The sequence below is a fragment of the Elgaria multicarinata genome, chromosome 10, assembly GCF_023053635.1.
Source record: "Elgaria multicarinata webbii isolate HBS135686 ecotype San Diego chromosome 10, rElgMul1.1.pri, whole genome shotgun sequence".
NCBI classification, from domain to species: domain Eukaryota; kingdom Metazoa; phylum Chordata; class Lepidosauria; order Squamata; family Anguidae; genus Elgaria; species Elgaria multicarinata.
Window position 1 is genome coordinate 4460934 of NC_086180.1, and position 20412 is coordinate 4481345.

The 20412-nt window shown below is 48.4% G+C and overlaps 1 protein-coding gene across 8 annotated transcripts in view; it reads right to left on the bottom strand.

Annotated features, from left to right (window-relative positions):
• Window positions 1–636: 636 nt before the first annotated feature.
• The window catches only part of LOC134404692 (PC-esterase domain-containing protein 1A-like), a 44561-nt gene continuing 24785 nt past the window's right edge, over window positions 637–20412 (bottom strand). For all 8 annotated transcript variants that reach the window (XM_063135530.1, XM_063135526.1, XM_063135527.1 and 5 more), the window contains 7 exons: window positions 18893–19041; window positions 14498–14577; window positions 12922–13157; window positions 10078–10249; window positions 6405–6636; window positions 2589–3581; window positions 637–1712 (listed from right to left, as the gene is read on the bottom strand). In XM_063135530.1, coding sequence (XP_062991600.1) covers window positions 1450–1712; window positions 2589–3581; window positions 6405–6636; window positions 10078–10249; window positions 12922–13157; window positions 14498–14577; window positions 18893–18995 — 2079 coding nt within the window. In that variant the 5' untranslated portion in view covers window positions 18996–19041 and the 3' untranslated portion in view covers window positions 637–1449. The remainder of the gene's footprint in view (window positions 1713–2588; window positions 3582–6404; window positions 6637–10077; window positions 10250–12921; window positions 13158–14497; window positions 14578–18892; window positions 19042–20412) is intronic.

The window sequence follows — 20412 nt, forward strand, 5'->3', positions numbered from 1 at the left end:
CTGGAAACACACAGGCCAAGCTGTCACGTTGTGTCTTTCTTTTGTTTGGAGAATGCAACGGGAGGGCATGCAGCCCTGGTACAGCGGCTGATTACACGGTTCCGAAAAATGATCCCGCTGTCCATCTATCCCCACGTTGTCCACTCTCCTTGGCAATGGCTCATGGGGGTGGGGGTGTCTCTCTCTCTCTCTCTCTCTCTCAGGCAGAGGAAGGTCTTTCCCACCAATGACCCCTGACCCGTTTTTCACCGGAGACGCCAGGGATGGAACCAGGAACCTTCGGCAGGCAAGACGGGCGCTCTGCCCTGGCGCTAGGGCCCTCTCCGGACCGTGCTCCATAAGGGTCCAGCGCTCCCTTTGCAATGACGCCGGACCCTCCGCGAGGGGCCCTGGGAGGGCCAGGATGAAGGTCGTGGGCAGAGAAGAGGCTCTTCGTCTTGGGAGCTTGGTCGCCTGCCTCCCCCTAACTGGGCCAGACCACGGCCCTGGGCTCCACCTTGGACCGCTTAGAGACGTCCTTGTCTCAAGCGGTACGGAAGTTATTACCAATAAAGAAAGGCACCTCAGTTCCCCACCTGTACAACTGGAGCCCTTTCTTTCGAGGATGGGCAGAGCGAAAGACGAAAGGCTCAAAGCTTCGTAAAACACACACCTTTATTCCAGGCAAGGAAACGTTCTCGGTAACGATTTCACAGGCAAGAAAGGAGACCCCTCCGTCCCACCCGGCCCAACCCTGTGCCAGCAGGGGGAAGGCTTGCTGTTTCCACCTGGAGAGTTTGAAAACACACGTTAAAATGCATTCAGGCTGTGTATTGAAAGCAGCGGTTCCAAGCAGTGCACGTGCTCCAGGGCGCTGTGCCAGAGCCGGCTGGGTCAGGGAACTCGAGGGCCAAACAGCCGCTCTGCAAACGCTCACATTGCCAGGTAGGGACAGCAACAGGCACCGGTGGAGAAAAGATGGAGGCATTGCCAGGGTGGCCCTTCCTTGTGGATAATCTATCCAGACTTGCGTTTCCCCGAGAACAGGAAGCAGCAGGGACGTTTTGCTGCATCTCCCCTGAGAAAGGGCAGCATCACTGACAGGAGCCCAGCCTAGTTAAGATTAAAAGAAGCAGCGGCGTTTTTTTACCGAGAGAGCCAGCGGGAATCTTCGATACAGGCCACGGCTACGATTACGGCCGTTTCCCCCACTATCAGTGGTGGTGAAGGCATCCTTTTTTCGGGGGGGGGGGGGGAGATTAAAAAGAAGTATGGGGAAGGGAAGGGGGGTGCCTCTCGCCAGAATCCATAAGTCCTTGGCCCAAACCCAGATTCGCAGCATGTAACAAAAGGCACGTTTACGGTTCCAGCAGCCGCACGGAGACCACGGTTCCAGTCCTTCAGTGTGTGCGTAGAAAGCCCTCTACAACTGCAGGCAGGTTTAGTCCCGTCACGCTCAGAGGGGAAAACTCAAGGTCGCCGCGACCGTCCTCGCTGCCAGGGCCTGGATCCTCGGAAGGAGGCAACTCCGAAGTGCTGGGGGTTCCCGGAGCCGCCCCAAGACCCGGCGTAGGGGTGGGCATTGTGGCGCTGGCTGTAGCTGGGCTGGCGACGCATTCTGGGCCCACTGCAGCGGCCACCCCGGGCTCTTCTAGGCGGCCTGTGTGGCAAGCCAGGGAGGGGCCAAGGCTCCTCATTGGGTCCAGGAGCAGGGAAGCCACCGGGATGGATTTCTACAGGAAGGAAAGGGGGGTCAGAGGAGAAGGCGGGCGGGCAGGCAGGCAGGCGGGCGGGCGGGCAGGGGGAAGGCGCAAACGCCTGGCCTAAGCTACAGAGCCACCGCAGATGAGCAGTGGTGTTCAGGAGGAACCGCCCTGAAGCATCGGCCCAGTGCGCTTCTGGATTTGGAGCTGGGGTGGGCGGCCCTTTTGGTCCCAAGGTCTGCATCCAATGACGCCCAGGCAGCCGGCAGGGGGCTGTGCATGCACTACACACACCCCCACACACACCCTGCTGATACACCTCGCCTCCTCGCAGCACTCCGGCTGGGAAAGGAGACGTGCGGGGTGGCTCTCTGGCCGCTGCGCCTTCTCCCCCAGCAGGACCGGGCTCCCGATAACCCACCCGTGTGGGGAAAGAGGGTGTGCCCAGGAGTCGTCCCCGTGCCCCCTCTTTCCCAGGGCAATCAGGCTCCCGGCAAGCGGCCCTACGGCTGACTGGAGACCTCTCAGTCTCAGCCACTGCCGGGTGGCCAAGAGCAAAGCCCTCCCAGAAGGCCACAGGCCGAGACCACGGGTGGAGCGGAGGCCGAGGCCCAGGTCAGGGGGCCCAGGCTGCGCCTGCCACTCCCTTCCTCCTGTCGCAGCTGGCCTGACGGGACAAGGACCAGGCACCCCAAACACGGGTTCCCTCTTCCGGCCCACAGTGCCGCCCTGATGCTCAAGGGACCCCCTCTCCCCATTCTAGACAAGCTCATCTGCTCTCACCCCACTTTGTTTCCAAGTGGATTCTCTCTTCCCCTCCCTGCTGGAGACCGGTTTCTTCCCAGGGGCCGCGAGCACACTCTGAACCACGGCCCGCAAAAGAGCCCAGAGAGAGCGGGAACATACCTTCCAGATGGTGCGGGGGGCCCTGGTCGTCTTCACAGCCACCCATGGGCCCACGGGCATAGTTAGCATGATGCTGGAAATCTGGATCATTGCTGGGATTCAGTGGGCCAGGATAGGACGAGACGCCCTGACCGTCTTCATAGCCATCAGTGGGCCCACTGGCATAGGTGGCATCACCCAGGGAATATGGATCATTGTCAGGATAGAGCTGGCCAGGATAGGACGAGACACCCTGACCGTCTTCATAGCCATCCACGGGCCCATTGGCAAAGTTGGCATCACCCAGGGAATATGGATCATTGTCAGGACAGAGCTGGCCAGGGTAAGGCGGGGGGCACTGCTCATATCCGTATTCATCCACGGGCCCATTGGCATAGTTGGCACTGCCCAGGGAATAGGGCTCATGGCCAGGCTGGAGCTGACCAGGGTAGGGCAGAGGGCACTGCTCATGGCCGTATCCATCCATGGGCCCACTGATGACCTCCGCCCTGTATTGGAGATAAGACTCATGGCTGGGATTGGGATGGCCAGCGAAGGGTGGGCCCCCCTGCCCGTAGTCAAATCCATCCCTGGGCCCATGGCTACAATTCACATTGTGTTGGATGTGAGGAACGTTCCTAAGGTGGAGGTGGCCAGGGTGGGGCGGGGGCCCCTGCTCGTATTCATATCCATCCCCAGGCTCATGGCTATAGTTCCCATTGTGTTGGAAATAAGGACCGTTCCCGAGATGGAGGGGACCAGGGCAAGGCTGGGGACCGTGCCCATATTCAAATCCATCCCCAGGGCCATTGACATAAGCATTTTCTGGGACATATTCAAATCCCTCTTCGGTCCTGCTGCCGTAGCTAGAATGATGTTGGGCAAAAGGATTGAACTGGCTAAAGGGTGAGCCACTGGCAAGTGGCAGTGGCTGCCGTGGCCCCTGTGGGAAGGGCAGCCGTGAGGAAGGGGATTGCTCTTCGATATTTCCATTCCAATCTATTCCTGTGAAGTCTAGAGATGGGAGATAAAAGAGTGGTTGTTATTCTGGAGCAAGGAGATGTGTGGCTCACCAATGTGTTTGAACCTCAGAAAGCAAGGACGTGCACACTCAGGATCTCTTGATGGTTGATTAAATGATTGATTGATTGCCTTCATACATAGTTCCGGCCTTTTCTGAGCGGTGCGATCCTTCTACCTACATAAGCAGTTTATTTATTTATTACTGCATTTATATCCCACCCCTTTTTTCCTCCAAGGAACCCAAAGCGGTGTACGTAATCCTCTTCCTACTCTCTATTTTATTCTCACAACAACAACAACCCTGTGAGGTAGGTTGGGCTGAGAGTCTGTGACTGGCCCAAAGTCACCCAGTGGGTTTCCATGGCCGAGTGGGGCCTAAGAACCCAACTCAAATTGCCAAGGGAGCTTCAGCTATTGGGCGGTATAAAAATGTAATAAATAAATAAATAATAAATAAATAACCCAGATCTCCTGACTCCCAGACCAACACTCCCTGCCACTACGCCACACTGGCTCTTGAGTTCAAGGCATGGCCAGTCTGGGCTGCTAAGTGCTCCTGAGTTTCTCTCTTGTTCAAGAAGAAACATGTGTCTTGCTGGATCAAACCAAGGGCCACCCAGTCCAGCGATCTGTGCAAGAAACCCAGCACCTGCGGACTCTAGAAATTTGGCCAGTGATCCGCTGGTGGGCAGTGGCCAAATTTATGTTCTGCCTTCGCCTGTTTAGAGCTGCTATCCCAACCTGCAAAACAAGGACTCTTCCAGGTGGGAAGTCCTCATGTCCCTGGCTGGCTGTCTTTGGTCACTGGTGCATCATTTAAATCCACAAGGCAAATAACATATCTATCTGCCAAATAAAAAATCCCCTGTTGTCACTCATATGAAGGAACTAATTAGTGACTTTGGTCCTCAAAACTCCCCCTGAAGGCAGTGTGGGAGACTTAAACCATCATAAACCATTTGCATATGGCAATCATAGAATCACAGAATAGCAGAGTTGGAAGGGGCCTACAAGGCCATCGAGTCCAACCCCCTGCTCCAGGCAGGAATCCACCCTAAAGCATCCCTGACAGAGGGTGGTCCAGCTGCCTCTTGAAGGCCTCTAGTGTGGGAAGCCCACCACCTCCCTAGGTCACTGGTTCCATTGTCGTACTGCTCTAACAGTCAGGAAGTTTTTCCTGATGTCCAGCTGAAATCTGGCTTCCTTTAACTTGAGCCCGTTATTCCATGTCCTGCACTCTGGGAGGATCGAGAAGAGATCCTGGCCCTCCTCTGTGTGACAACCTTTTAAGTATTTGAAGAGTGCTATTATGTCTCCCCTCAATCTTCTCTTCTCCAGGCTAAACATGCCCAGTTCTTTCAGTCTCTCTTCCTAGGGCTTTGTTTCCAGACCCCTGATCATCCTGGTTGCCCTCCTCTGAACACGCTCCAGCTTGTCTGCGTCCTTCTTGAATTGTGGAGCCCAGAACTGGACGCAATACTCTAGATGAGGCCTAACCAGTGATTTGGAAGCTATACTTCTATTAATACAGCCCAAAATAGCATTTGCTTTTCTTGCAGCCATATCACACTGTTGGCTCATATTCAGCTTGTGATCTACAACAATTCCAAGATCCTTCTCGTTTGTAGTATTGCTAAGCTAAGTATCCCCCGTCTTGTAACTGTGCCTTTGGTTTCTATTTCCTAAATGAAGAACTTGGCATTTATCCCTATTAAATTTCATCCTGTTGTTTTCAGCCCAGCACTCCAGCCTATCAAGATCACTTTGAAGTTTGTTTCTGTCTTCCAGGGTATTAGCTATCCCACCCAATTTTGTGTCATCTGCAAATCTGATAAGCGTTCCCTGCACCTCCTCGCCCAAATCATTAATACAAATGTTGAAGAGCACTGGGCCCAGGACTGAGCCCTGCGGTACCCACTCATTGCCTCTCCCCAGTTTGAGAAGGTTCTATTGATAAGTACTCTTTGAGTCTGATTCTGTAGCCAACTGAATCCACCTAATAGTTGTTCCATCTAGCCCACTTTTACCTAGTTTGTTAATTAGAATATCATGGGGCACTTTGTCAAAAGCTTTGCTGAAGTCAAGATATATGACTTCCACAGCATTCCCACAGTCCACAAGGAAGGTTACCCGATCAAAGAATGAGATCAGATTATTGTGTGACAGCAGCAGGAGGCAAAGTGCCAGTCGGGAAATGCGATTTCCCCCAAGTCTGGTGTTGCTCGGAGTCACTTCCGACATCTGGAAATCCATTTCCTTGTTAGCGCCCTTCATTCTTTCCCCCCTACCCTTGTCCAGAAGCAGTTTCCAGGAAGAGTCCCTGGCTGCATTTTCCTTTCCTGGAACTGGGAGGGGCTCTCTCTCGCAGCTGGTATACCTGCAACTCCAATGAACCTGGGCATACCTGCCAGAGTGGGAGGAGCAATCCACATAAGGACACCTTCCTCCACTGTAGGAAAATCAAAAGTGTACACAACTCTCAATTGACTTTTAATGTTCTTAAGTTTCTTAAATGTGTATTTCTGCACTGCTGCTGATTTTATCCCGGTTGTGCTTTTATATTGTATTTTATATCATGTTTTTATACTGTTTGTTTTAATTTTTGGTTGGTTTTAATTTTTGTGAACCACCTAGGGAGCGTCGGCTATTGGGCGGTATAAAAATGCAACAAATAAATAAATAAGTTTCTAGCTCTCATCGTTGCCAAGGCATCATCCTAACCGAAATGCATCTCCATCACAGCTGCAGCCTTCAAAACATCTCAATCCTACCTTCCATCCAGCAGAAGATGGAACACACCTGCCCCACACTCACCAATTTGAGGTTTCCTCTTCTGGAGCTCCACTCCCCAGGCATCAGCCATGTGGGTCAGCAGAAGTTTGGTGATGCACCGATGTACCCAGTTATTCCAGTGGATGCCGTCCTTGTGAAGGTACTGCTCCAGAAAGCGGAAGGAGTAGTGCAAGTCCAAGACATCAAATTGGTAGCAACAGGCTATGCTGGCACTGTAGAAGTTGCTATGGATCACATCCATAGGAGTGCAGTTCTGCATACAAGTTAAAACATGACTTTTTAACAAAGCCTTTGATGGCTTAAATCACCAAGATTGCACATGGTTTTAAAATTCTAGTCTGGTTTTAGTTTGATTAACGTTTTAATTTGTTTTTAGCTGTGTATATTTATTGTTTTATACTGCTGGTATGACTTTATCTGCACGCCGTCCTGAGATCCCAGTGATAGAGGGCAGGATACAAATGTTTTAATAAATAAATAAATAAATAAATGTGGGGCTGAAATCTATGGGATATGCAGCAATATGGAGACACAGCAATCTGGGTATTATTTATTTATTTATTTATTTATTTATTTATTTAATTACATTTATATATCGCCCCACAGCCGAAGCTCTCTGGGCGGTTTACAACATTTAAAAATAGTAAACATTAAAAGTATACAATTTAAAAACACACACACACACACATAAAAACAGTATAAAAACAACAGTATCCATTTAAAAACAACAATTGTGGGGTCCATTAAAAACAAACTTAACGTTGTTAAATGCTGTTAAAATGCTGTTAAAAAGCATTTTTACATAAATGCTTTAGACATACAAAATGCTTTAGACATAAATGCTTTACATAAATGCTTTAGACATACAAAAATGCTTTAGACATACAAAAAAAGCATTAGACATAAAACTCATGGCACAGATGGGAATTTTGACTCCTTATCTAGGGTGACCATATGAAAAGGAGGACAGGGCTCCTGTATCTTTAACAGTTGCATAGAAAAGGGAATTTCAGCAGGTGTCCTTTGTATATATGGAGAACCTGGTGAAATTTCCTCTTCATCATACCAGTTAAAGCTGCAGGAGCTATACTGCAGCTATACTGTGACCAGATTTAAAAGAGGGCAGGGCACCTGCAGCTTTAACTGTTGCGATGAACAGGGAATTTCACCAAGTTCCCCATATATACAAATGACACCTGTTGAAATTCCCTTTTCTACACAACTATTAAAGATACAGGAGCCCTGTCCTCCTTTTCATATGGTCACCCTAAGCCTTATCATAATTCTTTCCTACCCTAAAGGCAGGAAACAACATATTATTTCTCTCAATTCCCCCCCGCCCCTCAACAATCCTGTAAAGAAATTTAGACACGAGGCTCAGTTCGCACAACAGTTTTCTCAACGGTGGTGTCACAACTCCACAGTGGAGTTTCACAATTCCACCACTTAGAAAAGTGTTGTCTGGGGGAAAAAACACCATCCCATGGTGGAGTGTTGGTTTTTGTTTTTAAACCACCCTGAATCTCCATGTTGTGCAGAGGACAGTTCCTGCACAACTGCTGTGTTGTGTGTTGTGCGGAGGGCTCCGTGGAGTTTCCTGTTGAGTGGAGTTCCTCAGTGGCCACAGAGTTCGTGGCAAGAGCAGTGAAAGGAGGGAGTGCTGCTCTAGGAGAACCACTGAGATTGGGGTTTTTTTTTCCAGCAATGGCTGATGGGATACCATTGGGAGGAGAGAGGGTGGAGGAACTGTCACTCAAACACTGCGTTGACTTTTACCCCGCTCCACAGGAGGTCACAGCCACACAACGGTGGAGGTGGAACATGTTGTGTGGGGAAGACCCCCTACAAACTCCACTGTGGAGTGGAGTTTTCCCACTGAGTAGAGAAAAGTGTTGTGTGAACTGAGCCAGCATGATGCCACCCTAACCAAGACTAGGGTGACCGTATGAAAAAGAGGACAGGGCTCCTCTATCTTTAACAGTTGTACTGAAAAGGGGATTTCAGCAGGTGTCATTTGTATATATGGAGAACCTGGTGAAATTTCCTCTTTATCTCAACAGTTAAAGCCTCAAGAGCCCTGCCCTCTTTTAAATCTGGTCACTCTAGTATAGCTCCTGCAGCTTTAACTGTTGTGATGAAGAGGGAATGTCACCAGGTTCTCCATATATACAAATGCCACCTGCTTTTAAAGCTTTTAAAACTTGATGTTGTGCAGACTTCTACTGTTACTTTCTACTGTTAGTTTTTCCCTACCCTGTGCCTGCTTACCCTACCCTGTACCTGTTTGCATTCTCTTCCCCTCCTTATTGTTTTACTATGATTTTATTAGATTGTAAGCCTATGCGGCAGGGTCTTGCTATTTACTGTTTTACTCTGTACAGCACCATGTACATTGATGGTGCTATATAAATAAATAATAATAATAATAATAATAATAATAATAATAATAATAATAATAATAATAATGCTGAAATTCCCTTTTCTATGCAACTGTTAAAGATACAGGAGCCCTGTCCTCCTTTTCATATGGTCACCCTACCCAAGACCATCTACTTGGGGTCAGCTTCGGCTGATCCGCCAGCTATGGCATTTCCTGGACAGGGACAACCTAGCCACAGTAGTGCATACACTGGTAACTCCCTGCTTAGACTACTGCAATGCACTCTACGTGGGGCTGCCCTTGAAGACGACGCGGAAGTTGCAACTAGTGCAAAATGCAGTGGCTAGACTGCTGACCGGTACATCTCACAGAGACCACATAACACCAGTCTTAAAGGAATTGCACTGGCTGCCTTTACGCTTCCGGTCGGAATTCAAGGTGCTGGTAATGACGTTTAAAGCCCTAAACGGCTTGGGATCTCGATACCTGAGAGAGCGCCTCTCCTTATATATGCCTGCCCGAGACCTTAGATCTGTTGGAGGAGCCCTTCTCCGCATCCCACCAATGCAACATATACGCTATGCTGGGAGAAGGGAGAGGGCCTTCTCTGTGGTGGCGCCCCGACTGTGGAATGCCCTCCCCTTGGAGGCCCAATTGGCACCAACATTGACTGCATTTTGACACCAAGTAAAAAACATGGCTTTTTAACAAAGCCTTTGAAGGTTAAACTCACTGGCACATTTTTTTAACTGTTTTAACTGCTTTTAAATTATATATTGTTTTAACTTGGATCATGGTTTAATTTGTTTTTAACTGTGCATATTTATTGTTTTATACTGTATGTTTTTATCTGTACGCCGCTCTGAGATCTTAATTAATATAGGGCGGGATATATGTAAACGTTTTAAATAAATAAATAAATCCAGCAAAATTCACAATCCTAGAAAGCCCAGAAACTGAGGGAGCTTTCAGACAAGACTACACTTGAAAGACCAGACCGGCTTTTCTTCCATTTCTATCCTTCCGGTGTTTACACACTGCTTCTTTTTCGTACTACCAAAAAAGCCCCGCCTGGTAGAGCTAAGACCCGTCGAACTTCTGGAAACACCCAGAACAAGCAACACCAAACAATCAGTTTGTACAGCACGGCCACCACACGGAAGCATGCCAGGGGGCGCCCTTCTTCCGTGCTCAACCCTGCACTACTTGCGCCCCAAAGGGGGGCAGCCCAGACACGGGGGAGGGGTGGGGATGGCGGACCTTGGTGAGAGCTCGGCCTCAGTCCCCCTGGCAAAGCACGCAGCCCCTGCATACCTTAAATAATTTCCCGGTGACCGTTTCTCTTATGGGCATGGCCGTGTCCCAAATGACGAGGCAGCCCGAGGGCAGGACGTCATCCAGACCTGCAAAGAGCTTCTCCAGGTTCTGCCGATATTCTCTGATGGCCTTTGGGAGAGGAGGCTCTTTGGTGGAGTTATCGTGGTACCTGCGTGGAAGGAAGAAGGGGACCGTCAACGTTCTCCAGAAACCGTAATGGAAAAAAGTCGCCTTTAAAACAGGGGTGGGGAGGCCTGCATTTGATCTTATCTCCAAGCACGGATCAGAGATAAGACAGTTTCTCTGCTCCCCTCTATGGGAACACCTGGCAGAGCTAAAAAAACACACCCAACCCCACCACAAAAAAAGTGAACAAGGATATAATGATAGCGTTGGATGCCAATTTTTCCAATCGTCAACGCGTATCAGGTGACGCAGCCCAGAAGAGGAAAAACTGACTTCTGACAAGCAAGGAATTATATATTACACTTTGGTATATAATTATTTATATGGTTTTATTTATATATAACGATACAGGCTCTGGTGGCCCTAGGGTACTGATGGAGGTTCAGCAGCTCCAAGCCCAGAGGCCCAGCTGCTGAAATATGGATTACCCTTGAGGCCAACCTTTCTCACCCACTCAGAGCCGGGAGGCATGAGGAGGGGTGACACCGGAAGGCCTACCACCCCAAAAAGGGGAGTCACGGGGTGGTGGTGACGAACAGATGCCTCCCCCAGGGCTCGGAATGTATCGCCCTGATTACCGGAGGCTTATGCCTTGCATAATAAGATGCCTGCTTAGGTTTCCCCCTCTGCAGATGCATTAATAAATGTTGGCCCTATGTTTAAACAACAACAAAAAACCCTTTTAAAACCTACACATGAACGTAGGCCCTTGAGGCAATATGTTAATTTAACTTTAAACTCTGTTTTGTTCCTGTATATTATATTTCTAAATGTACTTTTAATGTTTACAGCTCCCTGAAGAAGTCCTTTGAGAAGACACAGGCCGAAACATGTTGGGCTTTGTATCAATAAACTAGGCTGACCCTATGAAAAGGAGGACAGGGCTCCTGTATCTTTAACAGTTGCATAGAAAAGGGAATTTCAGCAGGTGTCATTTGTATATATGGAGAACTTGGTGAAATCCCCTCTTCATCATCACAGTTAAAGCTGAAGGAGCTATACTAGAGTGACCAGATTTAAAAGAGGGCAGGGCAGCTGCAGCTTTAACTATTGTGATGAAGAGGAAATTTCACCAGGTTCTCCATATGTACAAATGACACCTGCTGAAGTTCCCTTTTCAATACAACTGTTAAAGATACAGGAGCCCTGTCCTCCTTTTCATAGGGTCACCCTACTTTAAACGCACACTAAAAGCAAACGTTTTGGGACTGAGGCATCGCTTTGAGTGGCCGTTTTCCTGGTAGAAATGCAGAGTACAAATCAAATAATTAGATGGGAGTGAAGTATTAGATGGGAGCCAGTGTGGTGTAGTGGTTAAGAGTGTTGGACCGGGAGTCAGGAGATCTGGGTTCTAGTCCCCATTCGGCCATGGAAACCCACTGGGTGACTTTGGCCCAGTTACAGACACTCAGCACATCCCACCTCACTTGGTTGTTGTTGTGAGGATAAAATGGAGAGGAGGAGGATTATGTACGCCGCCTTGGGTTCCTTCAGGAGCAAAAAAGGTGGGATATAAATGCAAGAAATAAACAAATAAATATGCCTTCATAGAATCATAGAACAGCAGAGTTGGAAGGGGCCTACAAGCCCATCGAGTCCAACCCCCTGCTCAATGCAGGAACCCACCCTAAAGCATCCCTGACAGACGGTGGTCCAGCTGCCTCTTGAAGGCCTCTAGTATGGGAGAGCCCACCACCTCCCTAGGTAACTGGTTCCATTGTCGTACTGCTCTAACAGTCAGGAAGTTTTTCCTGATGTCCAGCTGGAATCTGGCTTCCTTTAACTTGAGCCCGTTATTCCGTGTCCTGCACTCTGGGAGGATCGAGAAGAGATCCTGGCCCTCCTCTGTGTGACAAGCTTTTAAGTATTTGAAGAGTGCTCTCATGTCTCCCCTCAATCTCTTCTTCTCCAGGCTAAACCTGCCCAGTTCTTTCAGTCTCTCTTCCTAGGGCTTTGTTTCCAGACCCCTGATCATCCTGGTTGCCCTCCTCTGAACACGCTCCAGCTTGTCTGCATCCTTCTATGCAGACAAGCGTAGAAGGACTTTTGATAGCCTTGGCTATCAAAAGTCTGGGGAAACAATATCTAGCCCCACTTGCCCAAAGGGACAACAGGGTCAGACTGGGGACCACTGTCATTCATAGAATCATAGAATCATAGAATAGCAGAGTTGGAAGGGGCCTACAAGGCCATCGAGTCCAACCCCCTGCTCAATGCAGGAATCCACCCTAAAGCATCCCTGACAGATGGTTGTCCAGCTGCCTCTTGAATGCCTCTAGTGTGGGAGAGCCCACAACCTCCCTAGGTAGCTGATTCCACTGTCGCACTGCTCTAACAGTCAGGAAGTTTTTCCTGATGTCCAGCTGGAATCTGGCTTCCTTTAACTTGAGCCCGTTATTCCGTGTCCTGCACTCTGGGAGAATCGAGAAGAGATCCTGGCCCTCCTCTGTGTGACAACCTTTTAAGTATTTGAAGAGTGCTATCATGTCTCCCCTCAATCTTCTCTTCTCCAGGCTAAACATGCCCAGCTCTTTCAGTCTCTCTTCATAGGGCTTTGTTTCCAGACCTCTGATCATCCTCGTTGCCCTCTTCTGAACACGCTCCATGGAGCTAGAGACTCAGCGGCTGCCCCGAGCACTCAAGGACCACGCTAACCTGTTGAGGTCCCAGATGCAGGAATTGATGATGATGACGTCCGGTGTCAGGCCGCTCTCCACCCCGGCCTTGAAGTCGTTCAGGATGCTCTCCACATAGGACGAATAAGCGCGGGTGATGAAGTAGAAACGCACAAGGTGGTGACTGGTGCGGTACTGGCGGACCTCACAGAAATCCGTTCCAGGATGCAGCCCATCAAACTCCACACGGCAGTCATTGGCAAAGGTCTCCTTCCCCTGCAAGCGGAGATTGGCGTCATTCCCATCGTTCAAACAAACAGCTTGGGTACCGCAACAGAGAGTTACGGAGCTTGAAACGCCAGACGGCTGCTCAGCCCACCCCCAACTCCACCCCACTGCAGAACGGAACCAGTCACGCCTTCCCCAAAGACTGAGTCTAAGTGCCGGACCCACAAGCTACACGCTAGAGTCAAACCCATGCCCCAGTATTCAGCTTCCAAGCAGGGGCAGCTTGTCTGGAAGCTCCTAAGCAAAGCACGAAGTTTAATAGCCTGTCTGTGATGTTTGTCCACCACATCTAGTCTCCTAACCTCTACTTTAGGAACATAGGAAGCTTCTGTATAATGCTCAGACTTCTCGGTCCATCTAATTCAGCAGGGTTTACACCAGCGTTCCCCAACCAGGCGTCGTCCAGATGTTTTGGACTAGTACTCCCAGCTAGCATTCCTGACCATTGGATATGCTGATGGATGCCCAAAACATCTGGAGGACACATCTTAAGGCAATGACTCTCCAGGGTTTCAGAGGAGGTTACCCGAGCCCTGGCTGGAGCTAACTATGTGTTGAGCCTAGGATCTTTTGCATGCAGGCCACGTGCTTTGCCACTGAGCCACGGCCCTTCTCTATGCTACCGTGGTGAAGGGCCATCCTCCCAGTGAAGGCTGGTGGCTCCCATGTCAGTGGAGTGGTGAATCCGTGCCGGGTTTCAGTCAGAACTCTAAAGGAGCTATTCAAGGTTCTGACTGAAACCTGGAGCGGATTCACCGCCCGACTGACATGGGAGCCACCAGACTCCTCTGCACCCTCCACGAATATCTCTATAATCTTTTTTAAAAAGCCTCCTAGGCGAGTGGCCATCACCGTATCTTGTGTAATACAATATAAGTCAGGCAGCCCCACAGCATGGTGCCTTCTTTTATTTATTTATACAACACCGTGTCAACTGGAGGCAGAACATGCATGGATTTCCATTACAACCCGAGGAAAAAGCTTGTCCACAAACAAACTACAGAGTAGGAGAAAGCAGACAAGGACTCTAGCCACTCTTGATACAGGAAGGGTGGGATTCCCTAACCCAGCCTTCCTCAACCTGGGGCGCTCCAGATGTGTTGGACTGCATCTCCCAGAATGCCCCAGCCGCTGGCTGGGGCATTCTGGGAGATGCAGTCCAACACATCTGGAGCGCCCCAGGTTGAGGAAGGCTGCACCCCGTATACGTTGGCAAGTGTAGGCAAAACCCAGCAACTAGACCCAGTTCTGCAAGGCAGACAAGACCCAACCGCAATCCACATTCCAGAATTTTTGGTTGGTTCCTCTAGGCCCAAGAGAGACAACACCTTTTCCTTCAGCTGGTCAAGGGTGAGCATCTCGTCTTTCTGCAGGATGTAGATCAGATCTTTATACATGGATCGATAAACTGCAAGGAGATCAAGAGAGTTCTGTCACTGAAGAGCGAGAGGCAGCCTTCAAGAGACATTCGCTGCTACGGAAAAGCCCGTGTCTCCCATGGATCCCCCAAATGCCTGGTTCTGAAATGCGCCAGCTGGATCCAACGGAGAGAGTGTTGGGTGTAGATCAGGGCCATCTCCTCTGGTGCTGAGGGACGGGAAAGGCAAAGCACACACACACACACACGCACACGCACACAAAAGCCAACCTCCTTCTCTCCCCATTCAGCAAGCCAGTGTGATTCGGATGCTTTTCCAGGGATCAGGAAAGTGCCAGCAGCCCTTGTCTGGCACACAACGGAAAGAACCTTCCTTGGCAGGCCTCTGCTTTGGCTAGATATGGCTGGAGAGCCACAGGACAAATCCCATGTTGATATCCCTCCAGGCTGCCCGTTCACATTAAGCCCAGAGGCGTGACTTCTGCAATGCGCTCTCTCCATAGGGCTACCTTTGTGCCTAGTTCGGAAACTTCAACTAGTTCAAAATATGGCAGCCAGGTTGGTGTGGTGGAACCCGAAACCTCAGGTTCCTGTGGTTCGCTGAGTGGTGGTCACAAACTCTCAAGACATGATTTCTCTCTCCTTAGAAGATTTATTACAAGCAGCGCTGCAGGGTGGCAGTCTGAGGAACTGCCCAACAATTTCAGGAAAGGTTAACATATTTATAGGGTCAGTTCCCCTTAGATATAATGGCAGAACTTTCCCACCAATCATAATACACCAATCATAATAGGTAATATAGCTCTGCAACACAACAACCAATGAGAAGCCAAGCATTTAGGCATGTACAGAGTTTGAATGCTTCTCTGACTAGAACAGCGGTTCTCAACCTGTGGGTCGGGACCCCTTTGGGGGTCGAATGACCCTTTCACAGGGGTCGCCTAAGACCATTGGAAAATACATATTTCCAATGGTCTTAGGAAACTGTATTGACAGAACTGTCATGTATCATCTTTTGTATTATTAAAGCTATTGTTATGTATTATTTTCATTAGCAAACCATCCCATGACAATGGATCGTGTAGAGAAGAACGAAAATAATTTTATGGTTGGGGGTCACCACAACATGAGGAACTGTATTAAAGGGTTGCGGCATTAGGAAGGTTGAGAACCACTGGACTAGAAGATACTACATTGCTACAGTTACAGGGGAAAAAACATCTCCATCTGTTACTTTCTCGGTTATCTTGCTTTGCAGACATCCTCCACCCTCTGACTGCCGGGGTGGACACCGCCTGTCTTATCACACAATTGCAGCATCAACTTAATTCTAAAAGCAATTGCAGCATTAAAAATATGTTTTAAAAGAACAGGAAGCCATGAACTTTATGGTTTATATAGCTAAGGATTATAGGTCATTTTCCTATACCTAGGGGCATAGTAAAAGAACCAGCTTGATTTCCTCGACATTGGTCACCGGTACACCTAGGGGGGACCACATCACACCAGTTTTAAAATCTCTTCACTGGCTGCCAATTAGTTTCCACGCAGAGCAGTAAAGCAGCAGTTTCTGCAGCTGAAACTCTCCCCACGGCCTGAGTTCGATCCCAGCGGAAGCTGGTTTCAGGCAGCCGGCTCGGGTCGACTCAGCCTTCCATCCTCCCGAGGTCAGTAAAATGAGTACCCAGTTAGCTGGGGGAAAGGGAATCACGGCCGGGGAAGGCAACGGCAAACCACCCCACTATAAGGCCTGCCAAGAAAACGTCAGCGAAAGCTGGCGTCCCTCCAAGAGTCAGTAATGACTCGGTGCTTGCAAGAGAGGTTCCTTTCCTTTCCTATATCACCTTTAAAGCCCTACATGGTTTGGGTCCAGGCTACCTGCGGGATCGCCTTCTCCCGTACAATCTGCCCCGCACACTCAGGTCCTCTGGGAAGAATTTACTCCAGCCAACAAAAACAAGGCTGACAACTATTACCCAGAGGACCTTCTCCTCTGCCGCTCCCAGATTATGGAATGACCTGCCGGGAGAGATTCGTCAACTGAACAGTCTTCCAGATTTTAATAAAGCTATAAAGACTGATCCCTTCTGGCAGGCCTACCCAGTTGAATTTTTAGATGCCTTTTAATAATGTGCTGCTTTTAATAGTGTATTAGTTTTAAATGTTTTAATTATCTTTATTTTATGGTATTTGCATCTATGTTGTACCCCGTCTCAATCCGGAGGGAGAGGTGGGTAACAAATAAATATATTATTGTGGTTGTTGTTGTCCTCTCTGGAGAAGACAGACCTCAACTCAGTTATGGATCTGTACTAGTGACATCCAGGCTGGACTACTGCAATGCTTTATACTTGGGGCTAGACGGTTCAGAAACTCCAGCTGGTGCAGAATGCCAAATATTGATACGGGCAAGGCAATTGGATCATATAACGCCTATACTGGGCCAGCTGCACTGCTTGCTAGTGTGTTTCCGAGACAAATTTAAAGTGCTGTTTTTGAACTTTCAAGCCATAAATAGTCTGGGACCAAATTGCTTGAAGGATCATCTTCACCCTTATCAGCCGGCCCACACTTTGAGATCAGGAAGAGAGGTCCTTCTCATCTGCCCACTTGTGACAGGATGATCAGGGGTCTGGAAACAAATCCCTATGAAGAGAGTCTGAAAGAACTTGGCGTGTTTAGCCTGGAGAAGTGAAGATGGAGGGGAGACATGATAGCACTCTTCAAATACTGAAAAGGTTGTCACACAGAGGAGGGCCAGGATCTCTTCTTGATCCTCCCAGAGTGCAGGACACGGAATAACAGGCTCAAGTTAAAGGAAGCCAGATTCCAGCTGGACATCAGGAAAAACTTCCTGACTGTTAGAGCAATACGACAATGGAGCCAGTTCCCTAGGGAGGTTGTGGGCTCTCCCACACTAGAGGCGTTCAAGAGGAAGCTGGACAACCATCTGTCAGGGATGCTTTAGGGTGGATTCCTGCATTGAGCTCCTGCAGCTTTAACTGTTGTGATGAAGAGGGAATTTCACCAGGTTCCCCATATATTTACTTATGTATGTATTTATTTATTTATTTATTTATTCATTTAAAACATTTATATCCCGCCCTATTTCATTAAGATCTCAGAGTGGTGTAAAGATAAAAACATACAGTATGAAACAATAAATATGCAGTTAAAAACAAATTAAACAATATATAATTTAAAAGCAGTAAAAGCAGTTAAAACAATGTGACAGCGCATTTAACCACCAACAGCTTTGTTAAAAAGCTATGTTTTACCTGGCGTTGAAATGCAGTCAATGTTGACCCCTGCTGAAATCCCCTTCTCTATGCATCTGTTAAAGATACAGGAGCTCTGTCCTCCTTTTCATAGGGTCACCCTATTTCAGCCGATCAAGGCAGGAGCCACGCTACTGCTTTATAGTGGTATTGAAGTGCACTGACAACTGTTGGGGCCCATTGACACAGACCATATCCAGCTTTCAAACCGCTTTCATGGAGTTATGCTGTATGCCGCTTGGTGTAGAACTGTCCCAAGTTTCCAATTCAAGCAGGATGAAAATCTACAGAAGGGCAGCTGGCCCTTCAAAAGGGAAGCAGGGCTGTGCTCAATTGATTCGAAAACAGCCGGGATTGAGGTTTTGTCTGTTTTCCACCCAGCAAGAACATATACGCTTAGCCGGGGGTGGGGTGGGGGTCAGATAAGGAATTGTTGCAATGAGGAACCCCAACAAATCACTCTCCCATAGGTAGGCTGACCCTATGAAAAGGAAGACAGGGCTCCTGTATCTTTAACAGTTGTAATGAAAAGGGAATTTCAGCAGGTGTCATTTGTATATGTGGAGAACCTGGTGAAATTCCCTCTTCATCACAACAGTTAAAGCTGCAGGTGCCCTGCCCTCTTTTAAATCCCGTCACAGTATAGCTGCAGTATAGCTCCTGCAGCTTTAGCTGTTGTGATGAAGATAGGGTGACCATATGAAAAGGAGGACAGGGCTCCTGTATCTTTAACAGTTGCATAGAAAAGGGAATTTCGACAGTTGTCATTTGTATATATGGGGAACCTGGTGAAATTCCCTCTTCATCACCACAGTTAAAGCTGCAGGAGCTATACTAGAGTGACCAGATTTAAAAGAGGGCAGGGCACCTGCAGCTTTAACTGCTGTGATGAATAGGAAATTTCACCAGGTTCTCGATATATACAAATGACTCCTGCTGAAATTCCCTTTTCTATGCAACTGTTAAAGATTCAGGAGCACCTGTCCTCCTTTTCATATGGTCACCCTACCCATAGGCAAAGATCTCATCCCAGAACAAAAGTCATATAATGAACAAGTCATACTCACTGGAATCACCTATGACCACAACAAACTTATTGTGAAGCAGGTACTGGGCTTCTTTTGAAGAGAAATCATGCATGTCTCCCAAGGGACATTCAAATGTCCTCATCGCTATGCTGAAGATGCTGCACCTCAGCCAGGATACGGCCCTTCTCCTGCAAGAAGACAGGCAAATAAGAGGTGGCAAGGAAGCTGCACTCACGTCCTGCTTGTGGGTTCGTGGTTGGCAGCTGGTTGGCCCGTGTGGACAGAGTGCTGGGCTAACTGGACACTTGGTCTGATCTAGCAGGGCTCTTGCGATGTTCTTACATATAGACAAACCTTACAATCCTGATGGAATGCCAGATTCTGCCTGCTAAAGGTTTAGGAATTCAAAAAATTGTTATTGCAGAGTACCACGGCTCGGTAAAGACACGGGCATTAGCTAGACGGAGCTTTATCCCGGGGCGAACCCCGCGATTGTCTCTGTGCGTCCACATGACGCACAGGGGAACCCGGGATCAGGGAGGGATCATCCCTCCCTTGTCCCGGGATAGAGCCCTACACTCGAGTAGCCCGTTGCCGCGGGTTGACCCAGCTTTGCACGATTCCTCGCACGAAGCCGGGAGCTGTGTCCATCGGAGGTCGGTGGGGGGGAGCGGGGAAATTAAATTATTTTAAAAAAAACACGTACCTTTCGGCGCTTGAGCGCTCGTGCGCTCCTGCTGCTTTAAAAAAAATAAATCATGGCTGGCACGACGCCTCTCCTCCTGAGGCTGTCGCGCCTCACGTGTAAACGGAGGAGGGATCTCACGATTATCGCATCGTGAGACCTTCGCTCCTCCATCGTGGAATAAAAGGTAAGGTCTAGCTAAGGCCACGGTTTGAGGTGTGCTTTTGCTCTGCCCAGGTGAGGGATAGATACATCCAGAAAAAGGTCAAAGAGTCAGATTATAAGGAAAAGAGATTGGAGAGATTTCTTGGAATCATAACATACCAAAGGTGAAAATATCAGCTCAGCTATAAAACAGGTAAGAATATGGCAAACGTATAAAGAATACATGAACTAAGGTGACCATATGAAAAGGAGGACAGGGCTCCTGTATTTTTAACAGTTGTATTGAAAAGGGAATTTCAGTAGGTGTCATTTGTATATATGGAGAACCTGGTGAAATTCCCTCTTCATCACAGCAGTTAAAGCTGCAGGAGCCCTGCCCTCTTTTAAATCTGGTCACTCTAGTGTAGCACCTGCAGCTTTAACTGTTGTGATGAAGAGGGAATTAACCAGGTTCTCCATATATACAAATGACACCTGCTGAAATTCCCTTTTCTATGCAACAGTTAAAGGTTCAGGAGCCCCGTCCTCCTTTTCATATGGCCACCCTACATAAATGGAATACAAAAGAGCAATTTATTTATTTATTTATTTATTTAAGGATTTTTACAGGAGTATAATGTATTAAATGACTAAGGTATATAGTATTGATTAAACATAATCCTATAAAAAATCTCTGGCAGCAATCAGGGTGGATTTGATTTAAATCAAT